Raw genomic sequence first — 14,691 nt, 5'->3', positions numbered from 1 at the left:
ATTTGCCTCTTATTTCAGCAAGCAGAATGTCCAAAAAAAGTTGATCATCAATAATGAATTGTATCTCGTCATTTCTAATATTTTCTAAGTTTTCTAAGTTATATATGGGGCAAACATATTGACTTTTGACTTCCCTAATTATTTTTTTAATAGAATTAATATATGTCATATCAACTAAAAGGGAATTATTAAATTTCCAGAAGCCTTTCCCGTTTATAAATTCATTTATTTTATATTCTAAAATCACAGGAGAATGGTCTGATCGATAACTATTTTCATATTTAATTTGTGGTACTCGGTTTGTAAGTGTTTCAAGATATTAGGAAAAAATCTAATCTAGCTTGTTTTATGGGGTTTTTTCTCCTCCATGTATATCTCTTTAGATTTGGATTAGTTTCCCTAAATATGTCTACCAGATTAAATGTATCTATTAATTTCAATACTTCCATTCTAGCTTTTGGGTTGTTCAAGTGCTTATAGTTCATAGAATCTGAATCTTTATTCATTACTAGATTAAAATCACCCCCCATTATAATATGCTGGGTATTTAGACACGAGTCAATTTTATCTATTATTTCCGAATAAAAATTGGGTGTATCTAAATTTGGACCATATATATTTACTAGTAAAAGGTTCATATTTTCAATAGTGGTATCTAGTATCAGATAATTACCACTGTCGTCTTTATGTACATTGTGTACCTTATATTCAAAATTATTATTTAAAAGAATTGCTACCCCTCTTGAATTTGTTTTATAACTATTAAAAAAAACTTTAGATCCCCATTGTGATTGTATTAATATTTCCTCTTTTTCATTAAAATGCGTATCTTGTAAAAAATAAATATTGTAGTTTTTCATTCTAAGATTTTTGAACACATCTTTTCTCTTATTGAAATCATTGAGCCCTTGGCAGTTTAAAGTTAATACTTTTAACTTATTTTCCTCAAGATCCTTGTTGTCCATTGGATTTAACTATAATCATTGCCCCAGTGTGGAAGAAGAGAAGAAAGATATCAACTAATGAAAAGTAATATGGAAAAAAAAGTGCAGGCATGTCTTGGTGAAATTGGCGTCGAGATTAACCCCCCAAAAACCACTGTATTGATCATAGTAATCAATTTGAAATAAAAGTATCGTTATATAACAACTAGATTCAGTTCGGGTGTAGGTGATGCCATAGGCACGCTCATATGTCTAAAATAAAAAAGATATATTATTTAATTTGCTGTATGATCCCTTTTTAAAAGTGCTTCTTTCGTGATTAGCTTAACTCGGGATATTTACAACAGTAAATTGAATTTTCTTGGGTAAGATACAGGACAACGAGAAAATTTTGACATTAAAGAGAGTACGTTTAGCCCCCTACTGTGTTTTGTGGGGAAAAAAGACAAGAAATAAGGAAACATTACTACCTTCTACAGAAACCATTTCCATGAATATCAATATTCGTAACCGGATATAAACACATGCTACGTAACATCAAAACTCAATGCTCCAGCGTAGTGGATAAATAAATTCCGGAATACTGTATAACTTATTCAAAATAAATAAAGTAAAAAAGATGAAATGGTTTATAAAAAGATCATTAATAACAAATTAGGAAAAAAAAAACCAAAAAATAAAACAATATTATGATTGAAATATTCGTGCACCGTATATCGAAAAAAAAGCCGAACTTTTCGGGCACATAGTAGACACGAAGGACATATACTGATGAACCCAGGAATTGTAAATCTCAGTAGGTTCGGTAAAGACGAAAAAATTGGGGTGATATATAAAATAAATATATAAATAAATAAATTTATGAAAAAAAAAAACCAAAAAACAAAGCTAATGAGAAAAAAGGAACACATATGAGGTACTTCACATTTCATATATAGAAAAAGGCTTAAGTTTCCGTGCACTTAGTAATTACCTACATCTTCATAAACAGATACAACATTATAGCGTTTTTAAGAAAAATTAACCGTTTAACTGGGAATGGTTTAACACAAAAACAGTGAGCATGTCTCGTTCGGGTTTATATTCAGCCTTTGTTGAGCAAGTTTTTCACAGCACTGAGTCCAACATCGCATATGTGGGTGAAACGACGAGGTCCCAGTTTGTTTCCACTGTACCATCTCGATACGACAACTAGCGCGTTTTTTATTTCGTTATCGACCAGTGTTCGTAATAGTTGTCTACCTGCTCCATGCTCCCCATCATCGTTCGAACCTTCGTGGATCGCGCCGTCTTGTCCTTCGAATCGGTAGGCGTACACGTTATGGGTAGCACTCGGTACTCCTTCCAGTCTCATGACTTCGACCAATGATCGTCTGACCTGTTTGTACGATGTGGCGTCGGTGGCGTGACCGGTGAAGCGGTTCCCGTTATCTTCTACAGAGTTACCAGCACTGAACACGGTTTTTACCTCTTCCCCTGAAATAACTTCATCGGCGGTGGGTCTGGGTCCAAGTTTGTCCCTATATACCGAGTTACTCTTGGTGAATACTAATTTGTCTCCTTTTATTCTGGTGTCTATGTTGCGCTCTGCATACTTTTGCTGTATATTGTAAAGCTGTTTCCTTTTTTCGCGCATTTCTTCAGGAAGTTGCTGTGCAACGCGGACACTTGATTTGTTTTCCTTCAGAACTTTTATGTTTTTCATAACTGTATCTTTACTTTGTTTGTCGGCAAACTGGATAAGTATAGGTCTAGGGAATTTTCTGCGCGAATCAAAGCTTCCCATTCTGTGCAGTTTCTCGATGCGCAGATTATTTACCACCGTTTCGTCTATTCCCATATCTTGTATAAATACATTTTTCAAAATCAATGGTAATTTCTCAGGATTTGTCTTTTCGGGAGCCTTTTCTTCTACACCGTTAACTATAACATTGTTTTCCATCGATCGTGATTGCAGTTCTAGAATCTGGGAATTTTGGGTATTTACTTGGGATTCTAGTCGAACGACATAGTCTCTTAACATTGCCATCTCTCGTTCCATTTTTTTTTGTTTTTGGTCAACCTCTGTAATTGTGTATAAAGTGTCATTTGCTTGTTCTTGTACACACTCTAATCTGTCATTTATTCCATCTTTCGATCTTATTTCTTTCGTTATTTCATCTATGTGTCGTCCTTGGCTATCTAATCGTAACATAAAATTAGCTAAGGTATTTTGAATGTTAGCGATGCCATTCATAATGTCCCTGATCTGAAAATCGTGTACTTTCTCGTGTTCCCCTTTTGACTCACTGGAATTTTCACCTGTTTCCATTGTATCAAGAGGACGTTTCTTTGTCTCAGGCATTTAAAGCATTGGGCGCTTAACGTGTACACTAGTAAGTTACAAAGTTGTATGGATGAGTTATGTTCACTGTTGTTTACCGTTGTACTGACCAAGCGCACTGAACTCAGGACTCAGGATTTAGAATATCATCAATCAGATTTATGAAATAACGACAATTTGTCCACAAACCACTATCAAAGTGTACTTACATATGTTTAGCTAAGATTTTTCACACTAAGTCCATTATATTCTGTATTTTTGGTAGAATCTCTCTGCCAGAAAAAAAATCACTGCCCTACATGTTCACGCATGCGCACACCCTCCAGGATGCTTCAATTTTAATTTGAGCTTTACTGGCGTCATAGTTTTTTAAGAGGAAAGATTAAAGATTTTCTCTATATATTCCTATGTAAAACTTGATCCCCCTACTGTGGCCCAACCCTATCCCCGGGGACCATGATTTGCACAAACTAGAATTTACACTACCTGAGGATGCTTCCATTTTAATTTGAGCTTTCCTGGCGTCATAGTTTTTGAGTAGAAAGATTAAAAAATTTCTCTATATATTCCTATGTAAAACTTGATCCCCCTACTGTGGCCCAACCCTACCCCCGGGGACCATGATTTGCACAAACTAGAATCTACACTACCTGAGGATGCTTCCATTTTAATTTGAGCTTTCCTGGCGTCATAGTTTTTGAGAAGAAAGTTTAAAGATTTTCTCTATATATTCCTATGTAAAACTTGATCCCCCTACTGTGGCCCAACCCTTCCCCCGGGGACCATGATTTGCACAAACTAGAATCTACACTACCTGAGGATGCTTCCATTTTAATTTGAGCTTCACTGGCGTCATAGTTTTTTAAGAGGAAAGATTAAAGATTTTCTTTATATATTCCTATGTAAAACTTGATCCCCCTACTGTGGCCCAACCCTATCCCCGGGGACCATGATTTGCACAAACTAGAATCTACACTACCTGAGGATGCTTCCATTTTAATTTGAGCTCTCCTGGCGTCATAGTTTTTGAGAAGAAAGATTAAAAAATTTCTCTATATATTCCTATGTTAAACTTGATCCCCCTACTGTGGCCCAACCCTACCCCCGGGGACCATGATTTGCACAAACTAGAATCTACACTACCTGAGGATGCTTCCATTTTAATTTGAGCTTTCCTTGCGTCATAGTTTTTGAGAAGAAAGTTTAAAGATGTTCTCTATATATTCCTATGTAAAACTTGATCCCCCTGCTGTGGCGCAACCCTACCCCTGGGGACCATGATTTGCACAAACTAGAATCTACACTACCTGAGGATGCTTCTATTTTAATTTGAGCTTTCCTGGCGTCGTAGTTTTGGAGAAGAAAGATTAAAGATTTTCTCTATATATTCCTATGTAAAACTTGATCCCCCTACTGTGGCCCAACCCTATCCCCGGGGACCATGATTTGCACAAACTAGAATCTACACTACCTGAGGATGCTTCCATTTTAATTTGAGCTCTCCTGGCGTCATAGTTTTTGAGAAGAAAGATTAAAAAATTTCTCTATATATTCCTATGTAAAACTTGATCCCCCTACTGTGGCCCAACCCTATCCCCGGGGACCATGATTTGCACAAACTAGAATCTACACTACCTGAGGATGCTTCCATTTTAATTTGAGTTTTCCTGGCGTCATAGTTTTTGAGAAGAAAGTTTAAAGATGTTCTCTATATATTCCTATGTTAAACTTGATCCCTCTACTGTGGCCCAACCCTACCCCCGGGGACCATGATTTGCACAAACTAGAATCTACACTACCTGAGGATGCTTCCATTTTAATTTGAGCTTTCCTGGCGTCATAATTTTTGAGTAGAAAGAATAAAAATTTTCTCTATATATTCCTATGTAAAACTTGATCCCCCTACTGTGGCCCAACCCTACCCCCGGGGACCATGATTTGCACAAACTAGAATCTACACTACCTGAGGATGCTTCCATTTTAATTTGAGCTTTCCTGGCGTCATAGTTTTTGAGAAGAAAGTTTAAAGATGTTCTCTATATATTCCTATGTAAAACTTGATCCCCCTGCTGTTGCCCAACCCTACCCCCGGGGACCATGATTTGCACAAACTAGAATCTACACTACCTGAGGATGCTTCCATTTTAATTTGAGCTTTCCTGGCGTCATAGTTTTTGAGAAGAAAGTTTAAATATTTTCTCTATATATTCCTATGTAAAACTTGATCCCCCTACTGTGGCCCAACCCTACCCCCGGGGACCATGATTTGCACAAACTAGAATCTACACTACCTGATGATGCTTCCATTTTAATTTGAGTTTTTTAGGCGGAATAGTTTTTGAGAAGAAAGATTAAAAATTTTCTCGATATATTCCTATGTAAAACTTGATCCCCCTACTGTGGCCCAACCCTACCCCCGAGGACCATGATTTGCACAAACTAGAATCTACACTACCTGAGGATGCTTCCATTTTAATTTGAGCTTTACTGGCGTAATAGTTTTTGAAATGAAAGTTTAAAGATTTTCTCTATATATTCCTATGTAAAACTTGAACCCCCTACTGTGGCCCAACCCTACCCCCGAGGACCATGATTTGCACAAACTAGAATCTACACTACCTGAGGATGTTTCCATTTTAATTTGAGCTTTCCTGGCGTAATAGTTTTTGAAAAGAAAGTTTAAAGATTTGCTCTATATATTCCTATGTAAAACTTGATCCCCCTACTGTGGCCCAACCCTACCCCCGAGGACCATGATTTGCACAAACTAGAATCTACACTACCTGAGGATGCTTCCATTTTAATTTGAGCTTTACTGGCGTAATAGTTTTTGAAATGAAAGTTTAAAGATTTTCTCTATATATTCCTATGTAAAACTTGAACCCCCTACTGTGGCCCAACTCTACCCCCGAGGACCATGATTTGCACAAACTAGAATCTACACTACCTGAGGATGCTTCCATTTTAATTTGAGCTTTACTGGCGTCATAGTTTTTTAAGAGGAAAGATTAAAGATTTTCTCTATATATTCCTATGTAAAACTTGATCCCCCTACTGTGGCCCAACCCTACCCCCGGGGACCATGATTTGCACAAACTAGAATTTACACTACCTGAGGATGCTTCCATTTTAATTTGAGCTCTCCTGGCGTCAGAGTTTTTGAGAAGAAAGTTTAAAGATTTTCTCTATATATTCCTATGTAAAACTTGATCCCCCTACTGTGGCCCAACCCTACCCCCGGTGACCATGATTTGCACAAACTAGAATCTACACTACCTGAGGATGCTTCCATTTTAATTTGAGCTTTACTGGCGTCATAGTTTTTGAGAAGAAAGATTAAAGATTTTCTCTATATATTCCTATGTAAAACTTGATCCCCCTACTGTGGCCCAACCCTACCCCCGAGGACCATGATTTGCACAAACTAGAATCTACACTACCTGAGGATGCTTCCATTTTAATTTGAGCTTTCCTGGCGTCATAGTTTTTGAGAAGAAAGATTAAAAATTTTCTCTATATATTCCTATGTAAAACTTGATCCCCCTGCTGTGGCCCAACCCTACCCCCGGGGACCATGATTTGCACAAACTAGAATCTACACTACCTGAGGATGCTTCCATTTTAATTTGAGCTTTCCTGGCGTCATAGTTTTTGAGAAGAAAGTTTAAAGATGTTCTCTATATATTCCTATGTAAAACTTGATCCCCCTACTGTGGCCCAACCCTACCCCCGGGGACCATGATTTGAACAAACTAGAATCTACACTACCTGATGATGCTTCCATTTTAATTTGAGTTTTTTAGGCGGAATAGTTTTTGAGAAGAAAGATTAAAAATTTTCTCGATATATTCCTATGTAAAACTTGATCCCCCTACTGTGGCCCAACCCTACCCCCGGGGACCATGATTTGCACAAACTAGAATCTACACTACCTGAGGATGCTTCCATTTTAATTTGAGCTTTACTGGCGTCATAGTTTTTTAAGAGGAAAGATTAAAGATTTTCTCTATATATTCCTATGTAAAACTTGATCCCCCTACTGTGGCCCAACCCTACCCCCGAGGCCCATGATTTGCACAAACTAGAATCTACACTACCTGAGGATGCTTCCATTTTAATTTGAGCTTTCCTGGCGTCATAGTTTTTTAAGAGGAAAGATTAAAGATTTTCTCTATATATTCCTATGTAAAACTTGATCCCCCTACTGTGGCCCAACCCTATCCCCGGGGACCATGATTTGCACAAACTAGAATCTACACTACCTGAGGATGCTTCCATTTTAATTTGAGCTCTCCTGGCGTCATAGTTTTTGAGAAGAAAGATTAAAAAATTTCTCTATATATTCCTATGTAAAATTTGATCCCCCTACTGTGGCCCAACCCTACCCCCGAGGACCATGATTTGCACAAACTAGAATCTACACTACCTGAGGATGCTTCCATTTTAATTTGAGCTTTCCTGGCGTCATAGTTTTTGAGAAGAAAGTTTAAAGATTCTCTCTATATATTCCTATGTAAAACTTGATCCCCCTACTGTGGCCCAACCCTACCCCCGGTGACCATGATTTGCACAAACTAGAATCTACACTACCTGAGGATGCTTCCATTTTAATTTGAGCTTTCCTGGCGTCATAGTTTTTTAAGAGGAAAGATTAAAGATTTTCTCTATATATTCCTATGTAAAACTTGATCCCCCTACTGTGGCCCAACCCTACCCCCGAGGACCATGATTTGCACAAACTAGAATCTACACTACCTGAGGATGCTTCCATTTTAATTTGAGCTTTCCTGGCGTCATAGTTTTTGAGAAGAAAGTTTGAAGATTTTCTCTTTATATTCCTATGTAAAACTTGATCCCCCTACTGTGGCCCAACCCTACCCCCGGGGACCATGATTTGCACAAACTAGAATCTACACTACGTGAGGATGCTTCCATTTTAATTTGAGCTTTCCTGGCGTCATAGTTTTTGAGAAGAAAGTTTAAAGATTTTCTCTATATATTCCTATGTAAAACTTGATCCCCCTACTGTGGCCCAACCCTATCCCTGGGGACCATGATTTGCACAAACTAGAATTTACACTACCTGAGGATGCTTCCATTTTAATTTGAGCTCTCCTGGCGTCATAGTTTTTGAGAAGAAAGTTTGAAGATTTTCTCTATATATTCCTATGTAAAACTTGATCCCCCTACTGTGGCCCAACCCTACCCCCGGGGACCATGATTTGCACAAACTAGAATCTACACTACGTGAGGATGCTTCCATTTTAATTTGAGCTTTCCTGGCGTCATAGTTTTTGAGAAGAAAGTTTAAAGATTTTCTCTATATATTCCTATGTAAAACTTGATCCCCCTACTGTGGCCCAACCCTACCCCCGGGGACCATGATTTGCACAAACTAGAATCTACACTACCTGAGGATGCTTCCATTTTAATTTGAGCTTTCCTGGCGTCATAGTTTTTGAGAAGAAAGTTTAAAGATGTTCTCTATATATTCCTATATAAAAATTGATCCCCCTGCTGTGGCCCAACCCTACCCCCGGGGACCATGATTTGCACAAACTAGAATCTACACTACCTGAGGATGCTTCCATTTTAATTTGAGCTTTACTGGCGTCATAGTTTTTTAAGAGGAAAGATTAAAGATTTTCTCTATATATTCCTATGTAAAACTTGATCCCCCTACTGTGGCCCAACCCTACCCCCGAGGACCATGATTTGCACAAACTAGAATCTACACTACCTGAGGATGCTTCCATTTTAATTTGAGCTTTCCTGGCGTCATAGTTTTTGAGAAGAAAGTTTAAAGATTTTCTCTATATATTCCTATGTAAAACTTGATCCCCCTACTGTGGCCCAACCCTACCCCCGGGGACCATGTTTTGCACAAACTAGAATCTACACTACCTGAGGATGCTTCAATTTTAATTTGAGCTTTACTGGCGTCATAGTTTTTTAAGAGGAAAGATTAAAGATTTTCTCTATATATTCCTATGTAAAACTTGATCCCCCTACTGTGGCCCAACCCTATCCCCGGGGACCATGATTTGCACAAACTAGAATTTACACTACCTGAGGATGCTTCAATTTTAATTTGAGCTTTCCTGGCGTCATAGTTTTTGAGTAGAAAGATTAAAAAATTTCTCTATATATTCCTATGTAAAACTTGATCCCCCTACTGTGGCCCAACCCTACCCCCGGGGACCATGATTTGCACAAACTAGAATCTACACTACCTGAGGATGCTTCCATTTTAATTTGACGTTTCCTGGCGTCATAGTTTTTGAGAAGAAAGTTTAAAGATTTTCTCTATATATTCCTATGTAAAACTTGATCCCCCTACTGTGGCCCAACCCTACCCCCGGGGACCATGATTTGCACAAACTAGAATCTACACTACCTGAGGATGCTTCCATTTTAATTTGAGCTTTCCTGGCGTCATAATTTTTGAGTAGAAAGAATAAAAATTTTCTCTTTATATATTCCTATGTAAAACTTGATCCCCCTACTGTGGCCCAACCCTACCCCCGGGGACCATGATTTGCACAAACTAGAATCTACACTACCTGAAGATGCTTCCATTTTAATTTGAGCTTTCCTGGCGTCATAGTTTTTGAGAAGAAAGTTTAAAGATGTTCTCTATATATTCCTATATTAAACTTGATCCCCCTACTGTGGCCCAACCCTACCCCCGGGGACCATGATTTGCACAAACTAGAATCTACACTACCTGAGGATGCTTCCATTTTAATTTGAGCTTTACTGGCGTCATAGTTTTTTAAGAGGAAAGATTAAAGATTTTCTCTATATATTCCTATGTAAAACTTGATCCCCCTACTGTGGCCCAACCCTACCCCCGAGGACCATGATTTGCACAAACTAGAATCTACACTACCTGAGGATGCTTCCATTTTAATTTGAGCTTTCCTGGCGTCATAGTTTTTGAGAAGAAAGTTTAAAAATTTTCTCTATATTTTCCTATGTAAAACTTGATCCCCCTACTGTGGCCCAACCCTACCCCCGGGGACCATGATTTGCACAAACTAGAATCTACACTACCTGAGGATGCTTCAATTTTAATTTGAGCTTTACTGGCGTCATAGTTTTTTAAGAGGAAAGATTAAAGATTTTCTCTATATATTCCTATGTAAAACTTGATCCCCCTACTGTGGCCCAACCCTATCCCCGGGGACCATGATTTGCACAAACTAGAATCTACACTACCTGAGGATGCTTCCATTTTAATTTGAGCTTTCCTGGCGTCATAGTTTTTGAGTAGAAAGATTAAAAAATTTCTCTATATATTCCTATGTAAAACTTGATCCCCCTACTGTGGCCCAACCCTACCCCCGGGGACCATGATTTGCACAAACTAGAATCTACACTACCTGAGGATGCTTCCATTTTAATTTGAGCTTTCCTGGCGTCATAGTTTTTGAGAAGAAAGTTTAAAGATTTTCTCTATATATTCCTATGTAAAACTTGATCCCCCTACTGTGGCCCAACCCTACCCCCGGGGACCATGATTTGCACAAACTAGAATCTACACTACCTGAGGATGCTTCCATTTTAATTTGAGCTTTACTGGCGTCATAGTTTTTTAAGAGGAAAGATTAAAGATTTTCTCTATATATTCCTATGTAAAACTTGATCCCCCTACTGTGGCCCAACCCTACCCCCGAGGACCATGATTTGCACAAACTAGAATCTACACTACCTGAGGATGCTTCCATTTTAATTTGAGCTTTCCTGGCGTCATAGTTTTTGAGAAGAAAGTTTAAAGATTCTCTCTATATATTCCTATGTAAAACTTGATCCCCCTTCTGTGGCCCAACCCTACCCCCGGTGACCATGATTTGCACAAACTAGAATCTACACTACCTGAGGATGCTTCCATTTTAATTTGAGCTTTCCTGGCGTCATAGTTTTTGAGAAGAAAGTTTAAAGATTTTCTCTATATATTCCTATGTAAAACTTGATCCCCCTACTGTGGCCCAACCCTACCCCCGGGGACCATGATTTGCACAAACTAGAATCTACACTACCTGATGATGCTTCCATTTTAATTTGAGTTTTTTAGTCGGAATAGTTTTTGAGAAGAAAGATTAAAAATTTTCTCGATATATTCCTATGTAAAACTTGATCCCCCTACTGTGGCCCAACCCTACCCCCGAGGACCATGATTTGCACAAACTAGAATCTACACTACCTGAGGATGCTTCCATTTTAATTTGAGCTTTACTGGCGTAATAGTTTTTGGAATGAAAGTTTAAAGATTTTCTCTAGATATTCCTATGTAAAACTTGAACCCCCTACTGTGGCCCAACCCTACCCCCGAGGACCATGATTTGCACAAACTAGAATCTACACTACCTGAGGATGTTTCCATTTTAATTTGAGCTTTACTGGCGTAATAGTTTTTGAAAAGAAAGTTTAAAGATTTGCTCTATATATTCCTATGTAAAACTTGATCCCCCTACTGTGGCCCAACCCTACCCCCGAGGACCATGATTTGCACAAACTAGAATCTACACTACCTGAGGATGCTTCCATTTTAATTTGAGCTTTACTGGCGTAATAGTTTTTGAAATGAAAGTTTAAAGATTTTCTCTATATATTCCTATGTAAAACTTGAACCCCCTACTGTGGCCCAACCCTAACCCCGAGGACCATGATTTGCACAAACTAGAATCTACACTACCTGAGGATGCTTCCATTTTAATTTGAGCTTTACTGGCGTCATAGTTTTTTAAGAGGAAAGATTAAAGATTTTCTCTATATATTCCTATGTAAAACTTGATCCCCCTACTGTGGCCCAACCCTACCCCCGGGGACCATGATTTGCACAAACTAGAATTTACACTACCTGAGGATGCTTCCATTTTAATTTGAGCTCTCCTGGCGTCAGAGTTTTTGAGAAGAAAGTTTAAAGATTTTCTCTATATATTCCTATGTAAAACTTGATCCCCCTACTGTGGCCCAACCCTACCCCCGGTGACCATGATTTGCACAAACTAGAATCTACACTACCTGAGGATGCTTCCATTTTAATTTGAGCTTTACTGGCGTCATAGTTTTTGAGAAGAAAGATTAAAGATTTTCTCTATATATTCCTATGTAAAACTTGATCCCCCTACTGTGGCCCAACCCTACCCCCGAGGACCATGATTTGCACAAACTAGAATCTACACTACCTGAGGATGCTTCCATTTTAATTTGAGCTTTCCTGGCGTTATAGTTTTTGAGAAGAAAGATTAAAAATTTTCTCTATATATTCCTATGTAAAACTTGATCCCCCTGCTGTGGCCCAACCCTACCCCCGGGGACCATGATTTGCACAAACTAGAATCTACACTACCTGAGGATGCTTCCATTTTAATTTGAGCTTTCCTGGCGTCATAGTTTTTGAGAAGAAAGTTTAAAGATGTTCTCTATATATTCCTATGTAAAACTTGATCCCCCTACTGTGGCCCAACCCTACCCCCGGGGACCATGATTTGAACAAACTAGAATCTACACTACCTGATGATGCTTCCATTTTAATTTGAGTTTTTTAGGCGGAATAGTTTTTGAGAAGAAAGATTAAAAATTTTCTTGATATATTCCTATGTAAAACTTGATCCCCCTACTGTGGCCCAACCCTACCCCCGGGGACCATGATTTGCACAAACTAGAATCTACACTACCTGAGGATGCTTCCATTTTAATTTGAGCTTTACTGGCGTCATAGTTTTTTAAGAGGAAAGATTAAAGATTTTCTCTATATATTCCTATGTAAAACTTGATCCCCCTACTGTGGCCCAACCCTACCCCCGAGGCCCATGATTTGCACAAACTAGAATCTACACTACCTGAGGATGCTTCCATTTTAATTTGAGCTTTACTGGCGTCATAGTTTTTTAAGAGGAAAGATTAAAGATTTTCTCTATATATTCCTATGTAAAACTTGATCCCCCTACTGTGGCCCAACCCTATCCCCGGGGACCATGATTTGCACAAACTAGAATCTACACTACCTGAGGATGCTTCCATTTTAATTTGAGCTCTCCTGGCGTCATAGTTTTTGAGAAGAAAGATTAAAAAATTTCTCTATATATTCCTATGTAAAATTTGATCCCCCTACTGTGGCCCAACCCTACCCCCGAGGACCATGATTTGCACAAACTAGAATCTACACTACCTGAGGATGCTTCCATTTTAATTTGAGCTTTCCTGGCGTCATAGTTTTTGAGAAGAAAGTTTAAAGATTCTCTCTATATATTCCTATGTAAAACTTGATCCCCCTACTGTGGCCCAACCCTACCCCCGGTGACCATGATTTGCACAAACTAGAATCTACACTACCTGAGGATGCTTCCATTTTAATTTGAGCTTTCCTGGCGTCATAGTTTTTTAAGCGGAAAGATTAAAGATTTTCTCTATATATTCCTATGTAAAACTTGATCCCCCTACTGTGGCCCAACCCTACCCCCGAGGACCATGATTTGCACAAACTAGAATCTACACTACCTGAGGATGCTTCCATTTTAATTTGAGCTTTCCTGGCGTCATAGTTTTTGAGAAGAAAGTTTGAAGATTTTCTCTATATATTCCTATGTAAAACTTGATCCCCCTACTGTGGCCCAACCCTACCCCCGGGGACCATGATTTGCACAAACTAGAATCTACACTACGTGAGGATGCTTCCATTTTAATTTGAGCTTTCCTGGCGTCATAGTTTTTGAGAAGAAAGTTTAAAGATTTTCTCTATATATTCCTATGTAAAACTTGATCCCCCTACTGTGGCCCAACCCTATCCCTGGGGACCATGATTTGCACAAACTAGAATTTACACTACCTGAGGATGCTTCCATTTTAATTTGAGCTCTCCTGGCGTCATAGTTTTTGAGAAGAAAGTTTGAAGATTTTCTCTATATATTCCTATGTAAAACTTGATCCCCCTACTGTGGCCCAACCCTACCCCCGGGGACCATGATTTGCACAAACTAGAATCTACACTACGTGAGGATGCTTCCATTTTAATTTGAGCTTTCCTGGCGTCATAGTTTTTGAGAAGAAAGTTTAAAGATTTTCTCTATATATTCCTATGTAAAACTTGATCCCCCTACTGTGGCCCAACCCTACCCCCGGGGACCATGATTTGCACAAACTAGAATCTACACTACCTGAGGATGCTTCCATTTTAATTTGAGCTTTCCTGGCGTCATAGTTTTTGAGAAGAAAGTTTAAAGATGTTCTCTATATATTCCTATATAAAACTTGACCCCCCTGCTGTGGCCCAACCCTACCCCCGGGGACCATGATTTGCACAAACTAGAATCTACACTACCTGAGGATGCTTCCATTTTAATTTGAGCTTTACTGGCGTCATAGTTTTTTAAGAGGAAAGATTAAAGATTTTCTCTATATATTCCTATGTAAAACTTG

General features: G+C 38.5%; 1 protein-coding gene across 1 annotated transcript; it reads right to left on the bottom strand.

Moving 5' to 3' along the window:
- Nucleotides 1-1,270: 1,270 nt before the first annotated feature.
- LOC128156237 (uncharacterized) lies at nt 1,271-3,558 on the bottom strand. The gene has a single exon (XM_052818294.1). The coding sequence runs from the start codon at nt 3,286-3,288 to the stop codon at nt 2,029-2,031; it is 1,260 nt and encodes a 419-aa protein (XP_052674254.1). The 5' UTR covers nt 3,289-3,558; the 3' UTR covers nt 1,271-2,028.
- Nucleotides 3,559-14,691: the final 11,133 nt, after the last annotated feature.

This window comes from Crassostrea angulata, chromosome 7 (genome assembly GCF_025612915.1).
Source record: "Crassostrea angulata isolate pt1a10 chromosome 7, ASM2561291v2, whole genome shotgun sequence".
Taxonomy (NCBI): Eukaryota; Metazoa; Mollusca; class Bivalvia; order Ostreida; family Ostreidae; genus Magallana; species Magallana angulata.
Note: the sequence above shows the minus strand (reverse complement) of the source record. Positions and strands in the feature narration are given on the sequence as shown.

Bases quoted from the DNA above. Each gene is read 5' to 3' on its own strand.
- LOC128156237 (XM_052818294.1), bottom strand. From the start codon at position 3,288: ATGCCTGAGACAAAGAAACGTCCTCTTGATACAATGGAAACAGGTGAA.